This window comes from Bubalus bubalis, chromosome 2, assembly GCF_019923935.1.
Source record: "Bubalus bubalis isolate 160015118507 breed Murrah chromosome 2, NDDB_SH_1, whole genome shotgun sequence".
NCBI classification, from domain to species: domain Eukaryota; kingdom Metazoa; phylum Chordata; class Mammalia; order Artiodactyla; family Bovidae; genus Bubalus; species Bubalus bubalis.
Genome location: NC_059158.1, coordinates 151,717,377 through 151,741,756, shown reverse-complemented (window position 1 = coordinate 151,741,756; position 24,380 = coordinate 151,717,377). Strand labels below are relative to the sequence as shown.

The following is a 24,380-nucleotide window of genomic DNA, read 5'->3' as shown; positions in this document are numbered from 1 at the left end:
TTACCACTAGGGCAACCTGGGAGGCCTATGTCTATATATAGAGTACACACACACACAGACACACACACACATATATATGTTAAGTGTATCTAACCCAAAGTGCAAAAGAAATCCAGTTCCCAAATTTACATATGATTTTTGTATGACTTTTAAATGTGATTTAAGAAATAATTTATAAAAGTTTCTTATTACACACAAAGTATATATATCAAAATCTACCAAACAAATTCTGCACAGCAGGATTCAAATGAAGAGGATCCTCTGCAGGAAATTTTGTTTTCAGGTTTAATAAAGACTTGTGTCATTCTTTCTGAGATTTATGTGACTTGAATGCAGTTATATGCATTATTACAATTTAAATTTGAAAATGAAATAGCAGTGTATTGTCAAACTATTAAAAAAGCCTAATTTTATTGATATTTTTTATCATTTTTCCCAAATTCTTGCTAACTATTCCTAACCGTTACTTATATTCATGATCCTGTTCAGCTAATTAAGTAGACTGTGATGTTCACAGGAGCATTATAATAATAACCAAGTTGGAGGACCACACTGCAGTTAGCCTTGTAAACAGACATTTTGAAATAGTGTGGTGGTTTTCAAGACAATGTGAGTAGGAGTAGCCCTTAATTATTTCCTTATGCTGAGAAAGAACAAGCTATTTGTAAAGTTTAGTTCCTTTATTAACTTTAAAAAAAAGAAAAAAGAAGAAACTCTTATTTGTCTTACTTGCTTTTTCCCTCAAGCATAGATAAATTTCTAAAATTTTAACATTCAGTATAGACTATTTGGTATCTGGAGTCTCTCTTTTGTCTACATTTTTGTTATTGTTGTTGTTCTTCACATAAGAAATTGGCACACATTTACATACATTTCTCCTGCTTACCCGTTCTCTCTGGCAATGGCATCTAAACCATGACATCTAAAATCATCAGCCTAATTTTACCCCTTTGGGCCATAACCAGCCCCCTTCCAGATCTGGCATCACCCACCATAATCTCAGCCTTCAGACCTGTCCCTCTCTGTGCGTTAGTCTCTTCCATGCCGTCTTCCTTCTTCTTGAGGCTGTGTCTAAACTGTTCCTGGTGACAGTGTCCTCCCCCATGTCCATCCATGTTTATTATCTCAAGACTAGTTTTAAAGTCTACCTCCTTTTAGGAAGCCAAAAAAGCAAACCTCATTCCCCCTTTTTTATTTTATTCCTTTTCATTCCATAGCATTCATTTATGATCTAGAATCAATTCATAGAATTTTAGAATTTTTAACCTGGAAGGTATTCTAGGGCCTTGTTGCTTAAAATGTGTTCAAGGAGCAACATCATAAAGAGGCATCTTCTAGAGTTCTATAAAAATGAAGATTTCAGCCCCAAATCCATACCTACTGAACCAAAATCTGCATTTTAACAAAACCCTCCAGTAATTTACACGTACATGAAAAATTTAGAAACACTGTGTTTGTTTATTGACATTGTGCTAGCTTGTTTTTTCTTTTTTTCTGTATCTACCCTGACTTCCTTGGTAAAGATAGTAAATGCTTAAAAAAAAAAAAAAAAAAAAAAGGTAGCTTTTTTAATTAAAATTTTATTTTTGTATTAAATTTCCTGAAATGAAAAACAAAACAAAACAAAACTTTGATAGAGTACAGTTGAATAAGTAAAATCTCTGAACCTTAGCTCAAGTTGTCCAAAAGAAGGAACATGAAGTAGAATTAAAAGCCCCTTATTAGTCTCTGCTGCTGCTGCTAAGTCGCTTCAGTTGTGTCCGACTCTGTGCGACCCCATAGACGGCAGCCCACCAGGCTCTCCCGTCCCTGGGATTCTCCAGGCAAGAACACTGGAGTGGGTTGCCATTTCCTTCTCCAATGCATGAAAGTGAAAAGTGAAAGGGAAGTCGCTCAGTCGTGTCCGACTCTTCACGACCCCATGGACTACAGCCCACCAGGCTCCTCCGTCCATGGGATTTTCCAGGCAAGAATACTGGAGTGGGGTGCTATCGCCTTCTCCATATTAGTCTCTAGATCTCTATGAAAAATGGGGAAAAAAACATCGCTTAGACCAGTAGACCTCAAGGTACATACTTGTTACTTGTGTTCACCCAGGTGAAGATCATCAAAAGAGAAAGAGTAGGGTTAGAGGAATGCTCAGTGATACATTTTATATACATATGGTTTGTTGATATAAAATAGGTTTTGTGTGTGTTTTTTATGTGTGAGAAAGTGAACCAGACAGAAAGAGAGAGGAACACTGTTTATTGGATTGAAAGTTGTATAACCTGTATTTTTTGTTTTTCTTTTGCTTTGTAGCTGGTAGAACCCTTAACTCCCAGTGGCACAGCGCCCAATCAAGCTCAACTTCGTATTTTGAAAGAAACTGAGCTCAAAAGAGTGAAAGTACTTGGCTCAGGTGCTTTTGGAACTGTCTATAAAGTAAGTAAAAAATAACGCATACCATCAGTTAGTTTCAGTTTTGCTTCATACTTGTTTTAAATAATAGCCAGAGTTATTGTTCTAGCCAACCTAATTTCCTTTTTAATATTCTGCGAGAAGAATCTTTATAGTATTGAGAAGTTGCTACACAAATGAATTCATTAATTTTTATTGACCAAGCTGGGTTTGAGACAGTCATGAAAAAGCAGGAGACACTGATGCAAAGCCAAAATGTGGTTCTTTCTCTCAGTCTCTTCTGAGCTCCTTTTGATATCAACTGCCTTTGGCAAATTTGTCCTTATTTCAGAATACCCAGATCCAACCCATTTACCTTTGCCCCTACACAGGGAGATATCCCAGACAGACTTAGGCAATGTGCTCTTCTTTCTTTGCTCTTCTCTTCTATTCTTTGATCCTGTCAACTACAAATTGGCACTTGCCATGGACACTTGATATTTACCTCTACAAACATTAAATCATGTGCTGCTGATTTTCAGCATCCCCTGAAAGGAGTTTAGGGTGGAGAACAGAAATGAGGCATTCTGTGCTCAGGGAAAAACTGGCAGAACAGGTCTTCAGGTAGGTATTTTCAGGAGCCGATTTTATGAACCCAATTCTTACATCTCCTCATATGTAGAAAAGTACTAAAATGCTTCAGAGTGATGATGTTACTCATGACTAGCAAAAGGCTTCATGAGACTAGCAGATCTGGAAACGTGCTCAATTGCATGTATTCTCTCTCCACCAAAATCACATAAATACTGACCTTCCCCCTCTTTGGAGCAGTTTGTTAGAGCTATTTGAGGTGCTGTATCCTGGGCCTCAGTCCTCATTTTGCCCCAAATAAAACTTAAGTTGCACTTCGCACGTGCGTTTTTTTAAATCAACAATCCAAAGACCTATCCATCAGGACTCTACTAGCCCATCTCTTCAGAACACACAGAAATACACTGATGTGTTAGTAAAACTAGTTTCTAAAGCACTTTTTTGCCTACCTTATAACATTTATAATTTAACAGATAATTTCCAGTTTTAATGTCTTCACCATTACATGCAAACTAAAAAAGTGACTTTGTAAAGTTCAGGTTAGATAGAAGGAGACGGTAACATCATGGGTTTTAAATAAGAGAGATATTTCTGGAAAGGAGAGTTCAAATGAAGGCATTTGTATGTTTACTTATTTAACTTAATTACAAAACCAATTCAAAGGCCAAGCTCAAGGTTAATTGTGGTAAAATTTATTTTTAATTGTAAATAACAAGAATAAGAGACTCTGTTGGGATAGTACTAAATCCTTTTTGTAATGTCCATTACTTCAATTACCAAAATTTGCTTTGACAAATTTCTTAAAGTGATATGCAAGCTTACATTTTAAAGAATATTATCAGCTAAAATAGGTCAGATCTTAAGAATTTTGTATCTTAAAATGTTGTTTTTTATATTAAAAGCAGAATTATTTGCTGGAAGTTATTAATGATTGGAATATAAACCTTAATTTTCTCTCCTGAGTTTACCAAAAATAATCTCATCTCTAAAATAAAATTTTAATTCTATGGTCAAATGCAGATGTTTCTAAATCTCCTGTTCTGCATATTTTGTTCAGTTAAATTTAAAATTATTAGCTGACTTAGTACTTTCTGGTCTTCAAAATCTTTGTATGTTCAGAGACACAAACTATCTTATCTGTTTCTCTTAATTATATCATGTTAGAAAAATATGGACTTCCATTTTAAAAGTAACTCAATCTTGAAATGTACCTGGCATATAATCACCTTTATGTTTTTAAAGATGATATGGTCTGGAAATTGAATTTTATTGTAAATCATGAATACTGTATAACTCAAGACCAAATGTTGTCTAGTAACCTCAGCAGGGAAAAATATTAATTATTTAGACATTTAATAATGTTTTATTAGCATCACTTATTTGCCCATTGTCCAAGAGTGGTGTACACTTATTGAAATTACTCCTATTAAAAGCTTTTTGAAAGTTCCATAAGTATGTTTAAATTTTATTCCTACAGTGTATATGGTTGACCTTAAGTTTTAATTAAAATTATTAGTTCTTACGAGGACATGCTATCTTAAACGATAAAGAATTATTCTTGACCACAGAAATGCAAATTTGCCTAGCCAATTACCAGTTAATTTTTCCATCTGCTTGGAGTAATGCTGTGCTTAAACATAAACTATTTGAACCAATATCGTAGGTATCAACATAGTTGAATTTTGATCCCATGGGGCCTAGAAAATAATGACTATATGGCTATACTTATTTTGAAAGCAGTGAAAATTAATTTATAGTGAATTTATTTTCTTATTTTGAAAGCATACTTTAGATATATTTTCATATTGATTATGTATCTTTATAAGGTAACCGCTTCTCAGGTTACTTTATTGAGTAATGGTAAGCCTGTTCTCCACTTTAGTACCATCAACAAGAAATCAAGCCTTGGGCTTTTCCCCTCTATTTCTACATTAATAATTTTTTTTTAATTGTACCATAGGAAGCTTGGCCTATTATTTTGCATTTGACAGATGGATTTCCCTATTCACTATTAAATTCACTTCTAAAGGTTTTAAGTCTTTTTTTTCTTCATTATTTTGACTTTTTAATAATTCCTATGTTTCTATCCTCTCTTATGTTATTACCACTTTGGGTAACATATATACATTTTAGCATAGAAGTACCATGTGAAAAAGTTTCAAAAATCTTTATAATTACAAGCAAATAGTATTAAGAAAATCAAGAAGTGGAGCTGTTCTCTTCCTTTCATTTTAATGTTAAAACTGTCCTCAGAAGATGTTTTTAATGTCAAGGCTAATAAATTAAAATTTGAGATATTTTTTACATGTAGACTCATATCTGCTTCTGTGTGCCTTTGGAAGGATGCACTTAAAAAATGTTCTTGTATATTTCATGCATTCCTATGTTATCAGGATCATTGTCCTCAGTTAAATGGTGGAATTGTTTACCCAGAAATGCTGTTATTTAAGATAACATTATACTTTAATCAAACTCTACCTATTTTATACTTTCCCACAATACATAGATGTTGTTCATATTATATTTATATAGGAAAAGAAAACTTGCAATGACTAATGTAAATATTTTATATTACTTTAGAAATAATAAAAATCCTTGGTACATACATAGTATTAAATAATATAGACAAATTAATATGTGTTCAATACTCCTTAGTACTTGCCTTTTAAAACCAATTCTTAAAAAGTCACCTTAGAACATTAGTTCTTAAATCAATCTGAATTTTGATGCATGAGAATGTGCTTTTTTTATCTTATTGTATTTTTAGTTGCAGAATAATTAGATAATATTAAAGCTGAGAAGAATCATTAACATTATATAGCCCGGTCTTCTAAATTGCAAATAAGACAATTGAAGTTCAAAATCAGAACAGCCTTCTCAAAGTCATAATAAATTGATGATATCATCCAAGTCAAATATTGTTTTATATATATTTCAATGATTTTTCCTTTCCTTTTTTTTTAACTGTTTAAAGCTTTTTTTGTATATACAAATGAATTTTATAATAGTGTAAACACCTTGAAAGCAGAATACATATATGATTCATTTTCTGGTAATGAAAGCACATAACTGTTAAATCAAATTTTGTGTCTGATCTAAATGTTGTATCTGTGTTAATATAGATTTAATGTGAAATTTTTTTCCCCACAAAGGGTATTTGGGTCCCTGAAGGAGAAACAGTGAAGATTCCTGTGGCTATTAAGATTCTTAATGAAACAACTGGTCCCAAAGCCAATGTGGAATTTATGGATGTAAGTACAGACACCAGGTGATCACGTTTTTATCCATTATTGACTACTTTTAAAATTAAAAAATAAAAAGACTCCAACTTCAAACTGTCTTCTCTTGTAATGGCATAATGTTATAACTAAAGACTTGAGCAAGGATCAAAAAACTTTTGCTTAAAAGACCAGAGAATAAATATTACAGCTTATTCCTGCAATGTGATCTTTGTGGCAACTACTCAGCTCTCTCCTTTTGGTAGATTATGAGCCATAAACAATTAAAAGAAAGAGTACAGGAATGAGTATGACTGTGTTCCAGTAAAACTTTATTTACACGAGCAAGCTGAAGGCCAGGTTTGGCCTGCAGACCAAATCCTGCTCTCAATGTGTTTAAGCACTGTGCCAAACTGCATTTGAGAGTAGTGATGATGATTTGAAAAATTAACCAGACTGTTTTATTTTATTGTTGTTATCATCTGTTTAGTTGAAAACATCAATCAAGATGAGTTTCGATAGTTGCCATTAAATTTAAATTAGGAACCTAGTAACTCAGATAATTGCTCATTGAAACTTAGTTTTTTCAATTCAAACTCTGAAGACAAGACCTCATAGGTAAAATGCTCCAACTATAGAATAGCTCGCTGGTAGCTCAACTGGTAAAGAATCTGTCTGCAATGTGGGAGATCCTGGTTCCATTCCTGGGTCAGAAAGATCTGCTGGAGAAGGGATAGTCTACCCACTCTAGTACTCTTGGGCTTCCCTGGTGGCTCAGACTGTAAAGAATCCGCCTGTAATGAAAGAGGCTTAGGTTCGATTCCTCAGTTGGGAAGATCCCCTGAAGGCAACAGCTACCCACTCCAGTATTCTTTCCATGAGAATCCCCATGGACAGAGCAGCCTGGCAGGCCCCAGTCTGACTTTCACTTTTTTCATAGAAGAGTAAGAGAGTTCTGAAAAATAAGTGTACTTTATAAGGTCAATCAGAACTTTGATTTCCCCTAGCAAAAACTGTAGATTGAACTGTTCAGCAAATTTCAGAGGGTACGACAGATGAGACTTGATATGTAGCATGCTGTTATTTTTTTACATTCAACACAAGGTATCTTGCCAGGGGTACTATCAAAGAACCATATGTATCCTTTCTCTAACTTTAGCATAATGTCTTCAGCAATAAGAATGATTTTGATTTTCAAATGACCTTTATATGAAAGTATATGCACTCTGATTTTTAAAAAGATGAATTGCTGTGCATTTCTACCCTTTTCTCTTGTAAGCTCTTTTTAAGTTTTATAGGAGCTCACTTTGTGGTGCTGGACAATTTATTTGGGTATAATGCTATAAGCATCTTATATAGGTCTACTTTTAATAACTTATTGGTTTTCGTATAATAGGGCTGATAATTTTAGTGAAACCAACCAGTTGCTCTGTTTGATTGATGCTGATGCCAAAAGCTCTATTTATTATTGTTGATTGCCAAAAGCTCAAAGTGTTATTGTACCTTAGTCCTTAAGTTGTGTCCGACTCTTTTATGACTCCATGGACTATAGCCCACCAGGCTTCTCTATCCATGGTGTTTCCCAGGTAAGATTACTGGAGTGGGTTGCTATTGCTTTCTCCAGCAGATAGTCCAGACTCAGGGATTGAACCTGAGTCTCATGTATTGGCAGGTGGGTTCTTTTCCACTAGGACCACCTGAGAAAGCCCCTGCTTGCCTGTATCAGTGCAAAATCGAATCTCCAAGACAGAGCTTGGGTGAAGTAGAAAAGAATAGCTTATTGCTTTGCAAGGCAGGGGAACAAAGCAGGTTTTCACTCTTGAAATTAGTTGTCCCAACCCTGGATGGTTTAGTGAGGAGTTTTATAGCAGTGGTTTAAGGGTGGAGTTGCTGATAAAATTAGCGTGTATGCTGGGCCTGCATTCCTTTAATAGGGCCTCAGTTGCTCTCTTGAAAGTTTTGAGTTCCTTTTATCTGGAATGAAGAATGCTACTCTTCCATTTGTTGGAGGTTTTAGTTCTTTTGTGAACTATGGTGTTGGAGAAAACTGTTGAGAGTCCCTTGGACTGCAAAGAGAGTCCCTTGGACTGCAAAGAGATCCAACCAGTCCATTCTAAAGGAAATCAGTCCTGACTATTCATTGGAAGGACTGATGCTGAAGCTCCAGTACTTTGGTCACCTGATGCGAAAAACTGACTCATTGGAAAAGTCCCTGATGTTGGGAAAGATTGAATGCAGGAGGAGAAGGGGACGACAGAGGATGAGATAGTTGGATGGCATCACCGACTCGATGGCCGTGAGTTTGAACAAGCTCTAGGAGTTGGTGATGGACAGGGAAGCATTGTGTGCTGCAGTCCATTGGGTTGCAAAGAATCAGACGGACTGAGTGACTGAATTTAGTTCTGTAAAGAGCTCAAAGATATTGTTATGTGTATCTCTTGAGAGGAAACAGGGCCCTGCCCCAAGGCTACACTATTTTTTCTGGGCTGTTCCTCCCTTGTCTCTGCATCCCCTCCCTTCTCTGATTAGCAACTGTTTGAACCTCTCTTTTAGAACTCAGGCAAGGTTGTGGAGGATGAGCAGAAAGGCTCCCAGGCCCAGGAGACCCACAGGGTCCTGCTTAGTTTCAGCGCTGTGTCTTAACGATTGCTAAATATTTTAAAAATGATCTTTGTTGCATATCTACCAACACCTATCTAACATCTGTTGAATCCAGTAACTAAATTTTCTTCCTTCTGCACTCTAAAAATTCTGACACTCTCTGCAGTTGATTCATATATTAGTATGTAAAACTGAAGACTTTTTCAGCAATGTCACAATCAATTTGATCTTGATCATAAGTATAAATTTGTGAAAGGAACTTTCAAAGTAAAAATGACAATGTGTAGACACAGTGTAGGTTAATATGTGAAACTGGTATAGAAAGATCTTACTCAGTCTAGACTGCAGCCAAAGCTGAAATTCACAAGAATGCTAATAATCTCTGCTGGAGACTTGGATAGCCATTTTTGTCATATTTCCATGGAAACAGACTGGCAAAAAGGGGTTAAGAGGCTACAGAATAATCACCTAGGAAAGAAGCTCTGAAAACCTCATCATGATTTTGAATGATTATTTGAAAGCTCCTAACCCCATCCATTTTTTCTTTTCCCTCATCTGAAGTCTATTCCCATGGAAACAGAAGTAGGGATGGCAGCTTGAAGTCATAGATTTCTGCTGAAATTTAGATGAGGCTCTGATTGAGCCATGAAAGGAATCATTTTTCTAGATAGTTGATGGATCTGGTGACCAACAGACTCTAAATAGTCTGATCTTATTAAAAGTGAAAAAAAAAAAAGAAATGAGGGAAAATATTTTGACTGCACTTTTCCTACCTGCTGAATAGTTGCTAGAAGATTAACAGATTGATGGACTGCTATTGGCAGAGTTTCAACAGATAGCAAGCATTTTCTCAACTTCTTTCATATCACTAGGAGAGCTTCACAATGATGAAAACACAGCTGAATTGGCAAAATTAATGGTGAATTAAGCATTTTAAGTAGACTGGTATAACTTTAATTCAAACACATAGCTACTCTTCGTACCTAAGTTTTTAGCTCATCTGTCATGTGTGTAGAACATTGTAAGTGCTTAAATAACATATCAATAAAAAGGTCTTTATTAGCAAAATTGTTTGTAATTTGGACCTAAGAATTGAGCTGAAATTGCAAATATTCCCACACTTATTAAGTTAAAAGTCATTTTTGGCATATGTCTTAGTTTGAGTTGTTCCAGAAGCAGAAGCTGACCGTGAGACAAGGATTTGAGTGAAAGTAGTTTATTTTGGAGGTGAGGGACTCATCAGTAAGGAGAAATGGAAATGAGAAAGGGGAATCAGTAAAACCAACTGCCATCATGAGTGACTGGAGTTTCTTTCCATTGGAGAGATTCTGGCAGCTCATGTAGGACATATGCCTCAGAGTTACTTTCCTTAAAGTTCAAGGGAGGTGATGGAAGAACTCCAGCTGTCAGTCTTTGATTGAGGGATACTGGAAGAGAAACACGTTTATTCTCCTGCATGCCCTACCTGCTGAATGTGGCAAAACAAGTTTCAATAGCAACAGAAAGCCACGGGGCAAAGGAAGGCAGGAGAAAGTCAGTACAGCCCTATGGAAGAACATTCCAAGGATAACTTTCAAACAAGAGTAAATGCGTCCATGCTACATATCTCTTTTGAAATCTGGTTCTGTAGATATGTATTGGTATATGTGTGTGAGTGTGTGCATGTGTGCCTATGCTTTATATCATTTTATAGGAGGAAAATAAAGTTTCTTTTGTAAAGAAACTACATAGATTTATGAATATGAAGTGTCAGGGGAGTTTGTAATTTCCTCTGTTCTATCTCACCACAGCAAAAATTTGAAGCGAGGGATGAATCAGTGTTACATCTCAGTTTTATTAGGAAAAACAAAGGATAGTACACCCTTGAGGAGTAGGACAGGTGGACCCAAAAGTCAAGAGAAGAGAGGCTTCAATTCTTCTAGTCTTCCCCTTTTATACATTTGTCTCCTCATCCCTGAGCCTGTCCTATGTAAATTGGGCTAGCCAAGAGGGCTGTTTGTTTCACCTGAGGTCCTCAGACCTTCCTTTGTTCTGTTTTTGCAGGCTTTTCCCTTCTTTGTCTTTTAGCCTCTGCCATTCTGGACTCCTTTTTCCTATTATAACTACCTAACCTGCTCCCCTTAAGAGATAGGAGGCCCAGTTCTTTGGGAATGGGTCATCAAGGTTTCTCTGGCTACTTTCTGCCGAACTGGGATGGTGAGGGGCATGGGGCCTCCCCCTCTTACTAATCTCAAGCCTCAGAGTCCTTATAGCAGTATCCGTCTAAGGGTGAGTGACATTTTCCCTGGTTGGCTATAGTTTTATACATCCTTGTTGAACTGGCACTGCATGTTGTAGCTTGTTGACCTGGGCAGAGACAAAATGGGTTAGACAGTTAATAATACATGGAGCAATCATAAGCAGCATCAATATGATGCTGATAACAGCCTTGTGATAACAAGGATTAGTAGGCACATTAGCCAACTCCAAATTTCCCCTCACCAGGAGAAGGATCCCCCAAAGAGACCGCAGCTACCCCGTGAACTCTCCAGCTTGTTCCTTGACTGCTGAGGGAGTAAAAAATATTACAGGGTAGGGGCCTTTCCATGTGGGCTGGAGTTGAGCCTTTGGGGACCCATCTTTCCAGACTTTAATTAGGACTTGGATCCCTGGAGCATATAATGGTGACTCTTTAGAATCTTTTGGTCCTGGTTGACACCCCACAAGCAGACATCCTGTTGGAATTGCCCAATGGCCATGGTATATGACCAGAGAGTCTGAGCCTCTGGGTCTAGGAAGAGGTTGTTGACATAAACAAAATGTCTCCCATATAGCATCTCATATGCAGAGTACATCATGAGAAACGCTGGACTGGAAGAAGCACAAGCTGGAATCAAGATTGCCAAGAGAAATATCAATAACCTCAGATATGCAGATGACACCACCCTTATGGCAGAAAGTGAAGAGGAACTAAAAAGCCTCTTGATGAGAGTGAAAGAGGAGAGTGAAAAAGTTGGCTTAAAACTCAACATTCAGAAAACTAAGATCATGGCATCTGGTCCTATCACTTCATGGCAAATAGATGGGGAAACAGTGGAAACAGTGTCAGACTTTATTTTTTGGGGCTCCAAAATCACTGCAGATGGTGACTGCAGCCATGAAATTAAAAGACACTTACTTCTTGGAAGAAAAGTTATGACCAACCTAGATAGCATATTGAAAAGCAGAGACATTACTTTGCCAACAAAGGTTCGTCTAGTCAAGGCTATGGTTTTTCCACTGGTCATGTATGGATGTGAGAGTTGGACTGTGAAGAAAGCACCAAAGAAATGATGCTTTTGAACTGTGGTGTTGGAGAAGACTCTTGAGAGTCCCTTGGACTGCAAGGAGATTCAACCCGTCCATCCTAAAGGAGATCAGCCCTGGGTGTTCTTTGGAAGGAATGATGCTAAAGCTGAAACTCCAGTACTTTGGCCACCTCATGCGAAGAGTTGACTCATTGGAAAAGACTCTGATGCTGGGAGGGATTGGAGGCAAGAGGAAAAGGGGATAATAGAGGATGAGATGACTGGATGGCATCACTGACTCAATGGATGTGAGTCTGAGTGAACTCCCGGTGATGGTGATGGACAGGGAGGCCTGGTGTGCTGCGATTCATGGGGTTGCACAGAGTCGAACACAACTGAGTGACTGAACTGAACTGAACTGAAGGACTAAGACCAATCTGTTCCTTAGGGGCAATACAGGTGCAGAGGGGAGCTATTTGTAGAGCCTCCTTCCATCCCAGGGAGGTCTCCTTGGTTATCTTTTTTATTGCTGATTTTAAGAATTGGTTGGCTCTTTCTACTTTTCCTGAAGACTGAGGCCTCCAGGCATGATGGAGATAATAAGTAATGCCCAATGCTTTAAAGACCCCTTGGGTGACCTTAGAAGTAAATGATTTCCTATTGTCATTTTGTAATGACCTGGGTAGACCAAATCTTGGAATGATTTCATGGAGCAGTTTTTTTACTACCTACTCAGCCTTCTCACTGCAGGTGGGAAAGCCTTCAATCCATCCTGTGAATGTATCTATAATGACTAATAGGTATTTATACCCTTGAGAAACTGGTATCTGGGTGAAGTCTATCTGCCACTTTCTCCTGGGTAGGTCCCATGTCATTGGATGGGCTGGGCCAGCTGGGGTCTTCAAGCTCTTTGCGGGGTGTTTAATTGGCAAGTGGGACAAGAGGAGACCACTTGCCTTATAGTCATTTGGAGGCTTGTTTCTCTGAAGGACTTTTCTAGTAATCTTTGGAGGGCCTTTTCCCCAGATGAGTGGTGGCATGTAAGGAATTAACCAACTTCCATTGGAGGTTCCCAATGGGAGAAAAAGGAGTCCCTCCTTTTGGAACCACTCCATATGATCTTGAAAGCCATCACTCTTAGTTTTAAGGGTCTCACCTTCAAGATGTGAAGGAGTTTCTAGCAAACTAGTCTGTGGAACTAAGGTTCCTATTATGTCATTATTCTGTAATGCTGCTCTCTTAGCTGCCTGATCAGCTACTTGGTTCCCTCATGCCACTTCTGTGCTCCCTTTTTGGTGTCCTTTATAGTGGGAGACTGAAACCTCAGCAGGCAGATGAACTGCCTCCAAGAGCCTAAGGATTTAATCACCATATTTGAATGGGGACCCTCGGGTGGTCAAGTGGCCTCTTATTTTCCCAAATAGCAGCATGTGCATGTAGCACCAGAAAGGCATACTTGGAGTCAGTGTAAATGGCCACTCTTTTTCCTTTTCCCAGCTCTAAAGCTCAAGTCAGGGCTATGAGCTCAGCTAATTGGACTGAAGTATCTGGTGGCAAAGGTTTAGCCTCTATGGTCTCAAAATTGTAGACTACTGCATATCCAGCTCTTCTTTTTACATCCAAGACAAAGCTGCTTCCATCAGTGTACCAGATTTCCTCAGGATTTGTCAGAGGATCTTCTGATAATTTCTCTCACGATTTTGTCCAGTTGTCCAAGGTTTCTAGGCAAGAGTGAAAGGGGACAGAGCCCTCAGGGATAGGCAGGAGGGCAGCTGAATTAAGAACCTCACAAGGGGATATAGTCAGGCCTAGATTTTCCATCAGCACTGCTTGATATCTGAGGATTTTTTGATCAGACACCCATAAATGGCCTCTCCCATTTAGGAGTTGTTTCACTTGGTGGCTGGTAAAAATAGTTTGCCCCCAAAAGAGAGTTTTAAAGCATCTTCTATCAGGATTACGACAGTTGCAAGATTTCAAAGGCAGGGAGGCCAGCCTTGGGTGGTTGGGTCAAGTCTCTTGGATAAGTAAGCTACAGGCTGGGCTCAGGTCCCAACCTTGGAGTTAACAATCCCAAGGCTATTCCTTCTTTTTCATGGACATAAAGTTGGAATGCTTTTTCTGGGTCTGGCAACCTCAAGGCAGGTGCTTGAGTTAAGACTTATTTTAGTGTAGTCTCTGCCTTCTTTTGAGGAGTTCCCCACATCAGTGGGATTGAATCATCCCATCCCTTCAAGCTTTCATATAAGGGCTGGGCAATTAGACCATAGTTGGATATCCAGATTCTAATATGCCCAGTTAGCCCCAGGAAAGCTCACAAAACTGGAGGATTCCTTGTACTCGATCAGAGGACAGCCTCCCGGACCCATATATAATCTGAACTCCCAGATAAGTGACTTTTGTCTCGACCATCTGTGCCTTAGCACAGGAGACTTTATATCCCCTCTCTGCCAAAAAGTTTAGAACCTGAATTGCATATTGTTGGGCATTTTTCTCATCTGGAGAGCAGATTTGTAGGTCATCTACATATTGTAATATTTTCCTATTAGGTCTCAGGTCCAGATCTAGGAGATCCTGGCTAAGAGCCTGCTTAAACAGGTTGGGGGTATCTCTGAACCCCTGAGGTAATACTGTTCAAGTCATCTGTTGGTGTTTTTCTCCTGAAGCCTCCTATTCAAAGGCAAAAAGTTGTTGGGATTCTTTAGCCAATGGTATGCAAAAGAATCCATCTTTGAGATCCAAGACTGTAAACCACTTGGCACTGTACGGGATTTCTCCTAAAATTACATAGAGATTGGATATTGTGGGATGGAGAAGGGCTATAGCTTCATTTATGATCTGCAGATCTTGAACCATTCACCAGGTCCCATGCTTTTTCTTTATAGGGAGGATTGGGGTGTTACACGGTGAATGTGTGGGGACCGTTAGCCCACAGCATGGAATTTATTTATTAGAGGCTGTAGTCCTTCCTGAGCTTCTTTTCTGAGGGGATGTTGTTTCTAGTTTGGAAACCAAGTGGGATCTCAGAGGACAGTGAAGACCTGTTCAGCGTGGTGGACTCATCCAGGAGTCCCCTGGGCCCACACCTGGGGGCTAATTTTGTCCTCCCATAGCTTTTGGTCCCTCCCTATTGGACACAGTGTAATGGGTTCCTAAGTAGTAACAGAAGCTGTAGAGCTCTAGGGGCTGAAAAAGCTTCCCATCACAAGGGTCATCCCCAGTTTAGTGACTATATCTTTTCCCAATAAGGGAGTAGGACACTCAGGGACTACCATAAACTGGTGGGAAAATATTTGTCCATCCCAGCAACTAAGTGCTTGGGTGACTCTTTTAGTAATTGTTTTTCCTTTAGCACCCAACATGGTACAGGTTTGGAAGGAGAAGACTCCGGAGGAGGAGGTCAGGACAAAGTAGGTAGTCCTGTGTCAACCAAGAAATTCTCGGATCTACCAAGTTGTACCCTTGGCTCCAGTCCTGTGATGGCTATCTGTGGCAGGCAGGCTGGCTGGAGTGGGCCGCTTCAGTCCTGTTGAACCATCCTGAGGGAATGCTTGGCTCTTGACCTCAAGGCTTGTGGGTCCTCAGGGCACAGTGCCACCCAATGTCCCAATTGATGGCATTTGTAGCAAACCATTTTAGGAGACTTCTCAGGGTTTGGACACTCTTTGGCCCAATGCCCCGCTTGTCTACAGATTAGGCATTTGCCCTGTGCCTTTTCCTTCAAATACTCAGGGTTTGCATAAGGCTTCCCTGGAGGGTGACCAGCATCTGGGCATGCCTTATCTCTTTCCTTCTCTCCCTTTCCTGGGCCTTGGCCTCCCTCTGCTGTTCTCTGTTATAAAAGGTATTGGTGGCTGTCTGGACCATCTCATCTAAAGAGGCAGCAGGGTCTTGCTTCTGGAGCTGTAACTTTATCCTGATGTCTGATGCACACTGGGACAGGAATTTGTCCTTTAAAATCACCTGTCCCTCATAAGAGTCTAAGTCCAGATTGGTAAACTTTTGGAGGGCCTCTTTTAGACTTTCCAGAAAGGCAACAGGGTTGTCATTGGACTCCTGAGTTATTGCTGAGATCGGGCATAGTCCCACGACTAATAGGCTTCCTTCTATTTCCATGGGTGGACTTCCTTAGGGGTTAGTCTTTCTGAAGCTTATCCTACCCAGTACTGTTGCAACCTGAGAGCCAGGTGTCCCTGGGTCAGGATGCAGATTCCCCAGGCAAGTTGAGGCATGACAGCCCCCTGGAGATCGAATCCCCAAGCAAGTCAAGGCATGTTGGCCTCCCAAGAATTCGGTCCCTGGGCAGGTTGAGGTATGTCCACCTCCTGTGACCCCTGGACTGGCGGACCCCTGAGCAAGCTGAGGTGTGACATCCTTCCAAGGACCAGATCCCTGGGCAGGTAGAGGCAGGTCGACTTTCTGGGACCCCTGGACTTGAGTTGGGTGTCCCCAGGGTCTCCAGCATGACCAGTGCTGGGTAGGATTAAGGGATTGTAATCTTAACTTATTGCTGATTTGTCCACCACGGATGGGAATAGATACCGTGATGTAAAGCAATCCAAGCCTGTGCCCTGAGACTGGGAACCTGGTGAATAGGCCCTCAGCCTTATCTTCTTACAGCTCTGAGGGAATGTAAGTCATTGACTTCCTCCCCTAATCCTCCATAAGAGCAGTTTAGGGTGTATCCAATGGTAAACATTTCATTGTCATAGATCTAACTTAGGTAATAGCAGAAGTAATGACAAAGGAGTGGGTTATCTGGTCCTGTAAGGGGCATTAAGAGTATTTTAATAATAAATGGTCTGGAACAATGTTACCTACAAGGGGGCAGGATCCTGGTTGTAGGAGTTAGTAAGTGGCTTAAGAACAAATTAAGAGACCAGATGTTCCATTAAAGTGGAGTGGAGATTTGATCCAGGGGTATGTTTGTAACTTTAGAAGGGTGGTAAGGGTTTGGGCCAAATGGCCTGCAGGACTAACTCCCAAAGTGGCAAACATTATCCCTGGATGCCCAACTGCCCTTGAAGGGATGCCAGGAGATGGACTTCTAGCAGGCATTGTGTGCCTGTCACCTGGCTTGCTGGGTTCACTGGGCAATGCTGTTGTTGCACATGTTGTGGGAAACATGGAAGATGAAGGCCTGAATATCTAGAGAGATTGGATATTATACAGTATTTTCCCCTTAGGACAGCTAATTTCTAGTTGTCCCTCCAGAAGATTGTAGAGGCAACATTGTGGGCCCAGACAGGGCTCAGGAAAAGAGCATGAAACTGGAGGGAAAGGGGCAGGGCTTAAAAGAATGACATAACCCAAGTGCATAACAGAAACCAATTAAAATCAAATGGGTCCAAGATGACAAGTCAAATTCAGTTAAACCCATTGATCCTCAATCTGCAAACTAAGCGACACACCAGAGGTGCCAGGACAGTTTCAAGGCACTGTCAAAACGAGGACATACTGTCAAAACAACTGGGGAATGTCCAACATTCCGCAATTGTTGGAATGGTCCTCCCACTCGTTAGCATATGAAATCACCCAGTTGGGGTTGGGGTTGGGGAACTAGCCACACCACATCCATGGCCACTGCACTCTCCTCTGTGATGGCCCACACCCTGTGGAGTATGCTTCACTCTGAAGCTGAACAAATGCACCTCTTACCTATCGCTGTGTCTCTCACTGAATTTTTGGAATGAGACATGCTTTATTAGGTCCTGAAGCCAGGCGGCATGGGTTTTGGCTGGGCTCAAGTCCCAGGAGAGAAGAGCTGAAGGATGGACGGGAGGTAAAAGCAGTGGGAAAAATGTGCTGAGGAATCCCCTTCATAATCTGCCAGAAAATCTACTACCTGACCTGTGCTCACAGTTTTCATTGGTCTGATCCTTGGCATAAAGAAGATTAAGGACAGATGAACCCCCCACCCTCTTGGGCAACAGCTACTGGGGCCCAGCAGATAGTGGAGCTTTTGGAACACACTGAGGCGTAGCCCCTGCCAGAGTCCCTCAGCTGCACCCACTGCCGCTTGCCTGTTCACAGGCGGCGGGTGGGGGGGGGGGGGCGGTTCGAAGAAACAAGATTGTAAAGAAATTAAGATTTTCTTAGCCATATATCCTTCCAGCTATAGGGTTGGAGACTTCCTACCCCAACTGGAGGTCTTCTGGAATCTGAGACTGAGCCACGTGAGCTTTCTGCTGAGTTTGTTTTCTTTTTTTCATTCTCCCCATTTCCAGCATACTGGGCTTCTTGTCACTTCCCCTGTGCTGGGTCTTCTTTGCATTCCATTTCTACCGCCAGAGCTTTCACCGAGTTGGGCTTCTGCTGTGTTTGGCCTCCCAGACTCCTTTTTCCTATTCTACCTACCTAACATTAAGCATTAGACCTTTTTGCTGGGCTTCTCTGGTGGCTCAGTGGTCTAAAGAATCTGCCTGCCAATGTGGACGACACGGCTTAGATCCCTGGGTGGGGAAGATCACTTGGAGAAGGGAATAGAAACCCACTCTAGTATTCTTGCTTGGAAAATTCCATGGAGCTGCAGAGAGTCAGACACAACTTAGTAACTAAACAACCGCAACAAGACTTTTGTGATGCCCTCCTTCCCTGCTACTTTACACTTAGGGTAGAATATTCTAGATTCAATAATTACTGCTACCAGGTTTATCAGATATAGCTGTGCCTTGTTATGATAAATGACACACATGCGGCAACTTAACACTCAAAATTCATTGCAACTACTACTTCTGTTGATATCCAAGGGCAAAGGAAAGGCCTTTTATATTTCCTTAGAATTTTTACCATAAGCAAAAATAAGTAAGGAGCAATTTGTATTCTATTAAATAATACACTAAAAGCAAGAGGAGAATTTGGTCACAAGGTTGTTAGTCAGCTCACCTGAGTATGTCTAATGGATTCGTAATGATGGTAATAACACACTTCTAGTGAATGGCCAGTACATTCTTCATTCCCATAAAGGAAGATCATATTGAACATTAATAAAATGACTCTAAAGGTCCACCTTCTTAAGAAGAATGACTCCATTAATACACTCTCCTAGTTCTTGTTTTAAACAGCACCAGTTCATTGGGGAAAGCACAGATATTTTGTTTTGTTTTGTTTGTCTCTCTTTTTTTAAAAAAATGCATTAAATGATGCATAACATATACTTTTAAAATGATGCTAATGAGCAGGATCCCTGGAATTGAAGACCATGGTCTGGTCAAGTCAGACAGACTCTTGAGTTTATCTGAGCTTCCACCACTCTGTTCTTTTTGTTTGTCTCCCCTGATATTTAAGCCCACTATCATTTGACATTATTTTATTTGCCTAGGAAGTGCATATGTTTTTAAATGTTTTGCTTAATTCATTTATTTTCTTAGAAAAACCTAATCTTTGGATAAAAGAAATGCTGTAACTATCCTCTAAGTTCCAGTGACTGATCAATAATACTTCAGGTTAGGGTTCACTGGAATCTTCTTGGCTTCAGTTTCAGCTTCCCTGCCAAATCACCCGTATAATTCATGAAAAGGTACTGCAATGAGATATGTTTCAGAAGAGTCAACTTACTGTGTAAATGGTTATTTTCTTGTTAAAAGGAGAATAACTAGTATTCTTCTCCATATACAATCAGATCAGATCAAATTAGTCGCTCAGTTGTGTCCGACTCTTTCCGACCCCATGAATCGCAGCACGCCAGGTCTCCCTGTCCATCACCAACTCCCGGAGTTCACTCAGACTCACGTCCATTGAGTCGGTGATGCCATCCAGCCATCTCATCCTCTGTCGTCCCCTTCTCCTCCTGCCCCCAATCCCTCCCAGCATCAGAGTCTTTTCCAATGAGTCAACTCTTTGCATGAGGTGGCCAAAGTACTGGAGTTTCAGCTTAAGCAATAGGAGCATTTATTTATTTTATACATCAGTCATTTTATTATTTTCTCAAGATGTGTCTGTGAGAATTGTGTTTCTGTGTTACTCTCCTTTGTATCATCTTTAGGATATTCAGTGTTAGTGGGAGTTGTTTCAACTCTTGTTTTTGTTCAATCACTAAGTTGTGTCCAACCCTTTGGGACCCCATGGACTGCAGCATGCCAGGCTTCCCTGTCCTTCAACTCTCAGTTCAGTCACTCAGTCGTGTCTGACTCTTTGTGACCCCATGGCCTACAGCACTCCAGGCCTCCCTGTCCATCACCAACTCCCGGAGTTTATTAAAACTCCAAGATTGAGTCTGTGATGCCATCCCACCATCTCATCCTCTGTTGTCCTCTTCTCCTCCCACCTTCATTCTTTCCTAGCATCAAGGTCTTTTCAAATGAGTCAGTTCTTCACATCAGGTAGCCAAAGTGTTAGAGTTCCAGCTTCAGCATCAGTCCTTCTAAGGGATTTTCCCAATCCAGGGATCAAATCCAGGTCTCCCGCATTGCAAGCAGATTCTTTACCAGATGAGCCACAAGAGAAGCCCATCCTTCATCTCTAGCTGATGTCATATTAGTGGGATGAGGAAACAGAATTTTTTAGTAAGTTTTCCATTTTCTCCTAGATTGTAGCAGATTTATAAAACATTTTGCAAAGATATTTTGTTCTATAATGTTATTTTCACACTATAGTATTTTCATAAATATGGCTTCACATAGTTGACAGTAACTCTTAGCTAGATCCTGTATTATATTAATAGTAGATTTTGAAATGCATATAATTTAATTAAATTATACCTCTGGGCCTTATAAACGTTACTTATTTGCATATATGAACACCATTCATTTCAGATGTGAAAAATATACATTTCCTTTTTTTTAAAGGCCCACTGCTTAGATGTCACAGGATTCTATACCCCTGGCATGATTTTGAAAAACTGGTCTATTCAATGCTTTTTACCTTAAGAAAAATTATTGCTAAAGTAATTAAGAAATGATTTGGATAGTTACTTCTCTTCTAAAAGTAAAACAGTCTCTTCAGAAAGAGATTCCATATCTCCATTAGAAACAGAATTTAGTCTTTTGAAATTCTACTGAAAAGAAAAGAAAAAAATGTGCCAGTAACTAGAGTAAATCACTGCTCTTAGGGTTTATTTCATCGGCCCTTGTTTGCGCCCTGCTAATTGTAGAGAACTTGGCCTGAAATGACATCACATCTCAAATCACTATATCAAACACCCAGTTCTCTAAGCACATGCTGCTGGCCCTCTAGTCCTTTTCCTATAGTACCTACTTAGGAAGCATTCGTCACTTTCTGATATCTCACATTCACGGACTATTCACTGTTTCTCACCATCCCTCAGCTGCCTCCTGTCCTTGCATCCGTCCACAGCCATCTTGAATTCATGGACAATTTTTTTTTTAATTTTACTATTTAATTTTATTTTTAATATAAATTTATTTATTTTAATTGGAGGTTGATTACTTTACAATATTGTATTGGTTTTGCCATACATCAACATGAATCCGCCCCGGATGTACACATGTTCCCCATCCTGAACCCACCTCCCTCCTCCCTCCCCGTACCATTCCTCTGGGTCGTCTCAGTGCACCAGCCCCAAGCGTCCAGTATCATGCATCGAGCCTGGACTGGCGATTCATTTCATATATGATATTATACATGGACCATTTTATAATCACATCCTTAACACAGATTTTCAACTTTCTTGCTTCCCAAAACCAAGCTGGCATTAAACAGTCACAAAAATACTAAAATTTCTCAGTGCTGTGTTCTAGACCTCTTTTAATACGCATATTTTGTAGATCATCTCACTAGATTCTCAAATTCCATCTCTAGTTTGTTTCATGAACCTGACCTCATCGCCATCCTTTTTTATAACTGCTCTGAAATCTCAATAGTATCTCTAGTTTAACTAACTCAAATTGTATCTTTTCATTTTCTTTTCTTCATTGTTTCTGTTTTTAATTTTATCCATTTAATAATAATAATCTTACCCATTTACATTATTGGATCCATAAGAAATTTGAATTTATTTTTAACTATCACAGCCCCTCAAACTGCTACTACAAATTCAAGAACAAATGCTTTGATTCTGTTTCACAAACACTTTTAGAAATCATCATCTTCTTTTTACATTCTATTGTGCTAAGTCACTTCAGTTGTGTCCAACTCTTTGCAACCCTATGGACTGTAGCCTGCCAGGCTCCTCTGTTCATAGGATTCTCCAGGTAAGAATACTGGAGTGGGTTGCTGTGCCTTCCTCATCCTCCAGCATTCCACCACCTTAATCCAAGTCATCAACTTCTCCAGCTTGAATTATGAGAATAACTTGCAATTTGATCTCCCTGCTCTTTAATATAAAGTTTGAATTGTGTTACTCCTCTGCATAAAACCTTTCAGTGTTTTTTCTAAAGTAAAGTAAAACACTAGACCCTTGGCTTCCAGAGCTCATAACTATCTTCTGAGGCTTCTTTCTCTTCACTGAATTTCTTTCCACAACTCTTACAAACCAGTCAGTGCCTTTGCCTAGAGTTTCCTACTCCCAGTTATACCTAATGGACTTGTCGTTATCATTAGTTTCTCAGCTTAAGTATACTTTTTCAAATCTACCTTTTCTGACTCCTTAGTCTAAATTATAATCTACTAATAACACCCAGGGGCATCCCAAGTGGTCTAGTGGTAAAAAATATGCCTGCCAATGCAGGAGATGTGGATTTAATCACTGGGTCAGAAAGATCCCCTGGAAAAGGAAATAGCAACCCACTCTAGCATTCTTGCTTGGTAAATTCCATGAACAGAGGAAGCTGGTGAGCTACAGTCCATGAGGTCAAAAAAGAGTTGACATGACTTAGGAACTAAACAACAATAGCAACACTGTGATTATTATATAAATATTTGTCCCAGTTATTATTGTAGAATACCACTCTCCACCACTGGATTGTAAGACCTTTGGTGACAGGGACTGTCTTTTGACACCATACCTGTATCTCTAGTGGCAAACACAATACAAGCACATAGAGAACAATAAATATTTGGTTAATCAATTAAATATTTTTTCTATTTTTTTAAAGACAGTTATTTTTCCTCCTTCCTCCTCCTCACTTCTAGATTAATTGACTTCTGTAATAGTTCCCTCCAAAAGTCCTTTTCTGTGTTTGCCTTATTTTACTTGGATACTTTTTTTAGGTATTTATATTGTTTAGCTCTGATTTATTTCTACAAAATCAGTTTATTCTATGTCTTGAATCAACAACACCAACATATCACTGGGTAATAGGGCCTTATATTGACTCTGTCAGTAGGACTCAATGTACCATCTGAAAGCCCTTTGAGAAGGAAAAATCCCTTGTAGACTTTCTTTGCATAGAGGAGGCCAGTAACCTCCCCTATGAATGCTTCCCCTCATGAATGCTTCCCTCTGGATGTTTCTACTATATATAGGATGGTACTATTAGGTTTCATTTTTAACTTCTTCTCAATCTTATTATGGGCTCCCCAGGTGGCACTACTGGTAAACAATCCATCTGCCAATGCAGGAGACATAAGAGACTTGGGTTCAAACCCTGGGTAGGGAAGATCCCCGGGAGTAAGTAGGAAATGGCAACCCACTCCAGGTTTCATGCCCGAAAATTCCATGGGCAGAGGGGCCCAGCAGGCTACAGTGCATGTGGTCACAGAGTCAGACACAGCTGAGCACATGCAAACACACACAATCTTATTTTGAAATCTTGTAGAGTGATTTTGAATAGAGTTTGCTTTTTTTATTAGATGCTATTCGAGTTCCCCCTTATCTCCTGACTGTATTTATTTATTCCAATAGGGGTAAAGATGCAAGGATGGGGTCCTATATAGAAAGAAAAATGTTTGATTTTGTGATGGATTTTGGCAAAAATGAATAAGTAAAAGTAATTGACTGCAGTCATTATAAATCACGGCCAGTAACAATTATCTGAATTTAGTAGGTATCCTAAAACTTGAGTTTAAATGTCTTAGGAGAACTAAAAAGTTTGAAAATAAGCAAAGTACTTGATGAGTTTTATATTCTAACAGACTTAATTTCTCTCCTGAAGCACCTAAAAGAAACCACCTAAATCCAAAACAAGTTGTTCTTTGTAAGTCTCAGTGTATAACTTAATAAGCTCCTGCCTGCTTCTGTTTCTTCAGAGGGTTTCTTGAATTTATGTGAATGAAAAGACATTTCTCAAGGGGACATAGTCTACTGTGCCAATATTTAAATTGGGGGAATGGAAATCAGTAGTCTGTCAAAGGTATTGCTTTTCATATGGTAGTATTTTCCAGCTCTCTAGACTCTGCAGTTTGGGGAATTTCGTATATGATTAGAGGATGTATTGCTGTGTTACCATAGAGCTGGGAGAGAATGACCCTGATCACCTGCAGTTTT

The 24,380-nt window shown here is 39.6% G+C and overlaps 1 protein-coding gene across 6 annotated transcripts in view; it reads left to right on the top strand.

Moving 5' to 3' along the window:
* The window catches only part of ERBB4 (erb-b2 receptor tyrosine kinase 4), a 1,279,207-nt gene that overhangs the window by 1,034,413 nt on the left and 220,414 nt on the right, over positions 1 to 24,380 (top strand). For all 6 annotated transcript variants that reach the window (XM_045164586.1, XM_045164583.1, XM_045164587.1 and 3 more), the window contains 2 exons: positions 2,302 to 2,424; positions 6,123 to 6,221. In XM_045164586.1, the coding sequence (XP_045020521.1) occupies positions 2,302 to 2,424; positions 6,123 to 6,221 (222 nt within the window). The remainder of the gene's footprint in view (positions 1 to 2,301; positions 2,425 to 6,122; positions 6,222 to 24,380) is intronic.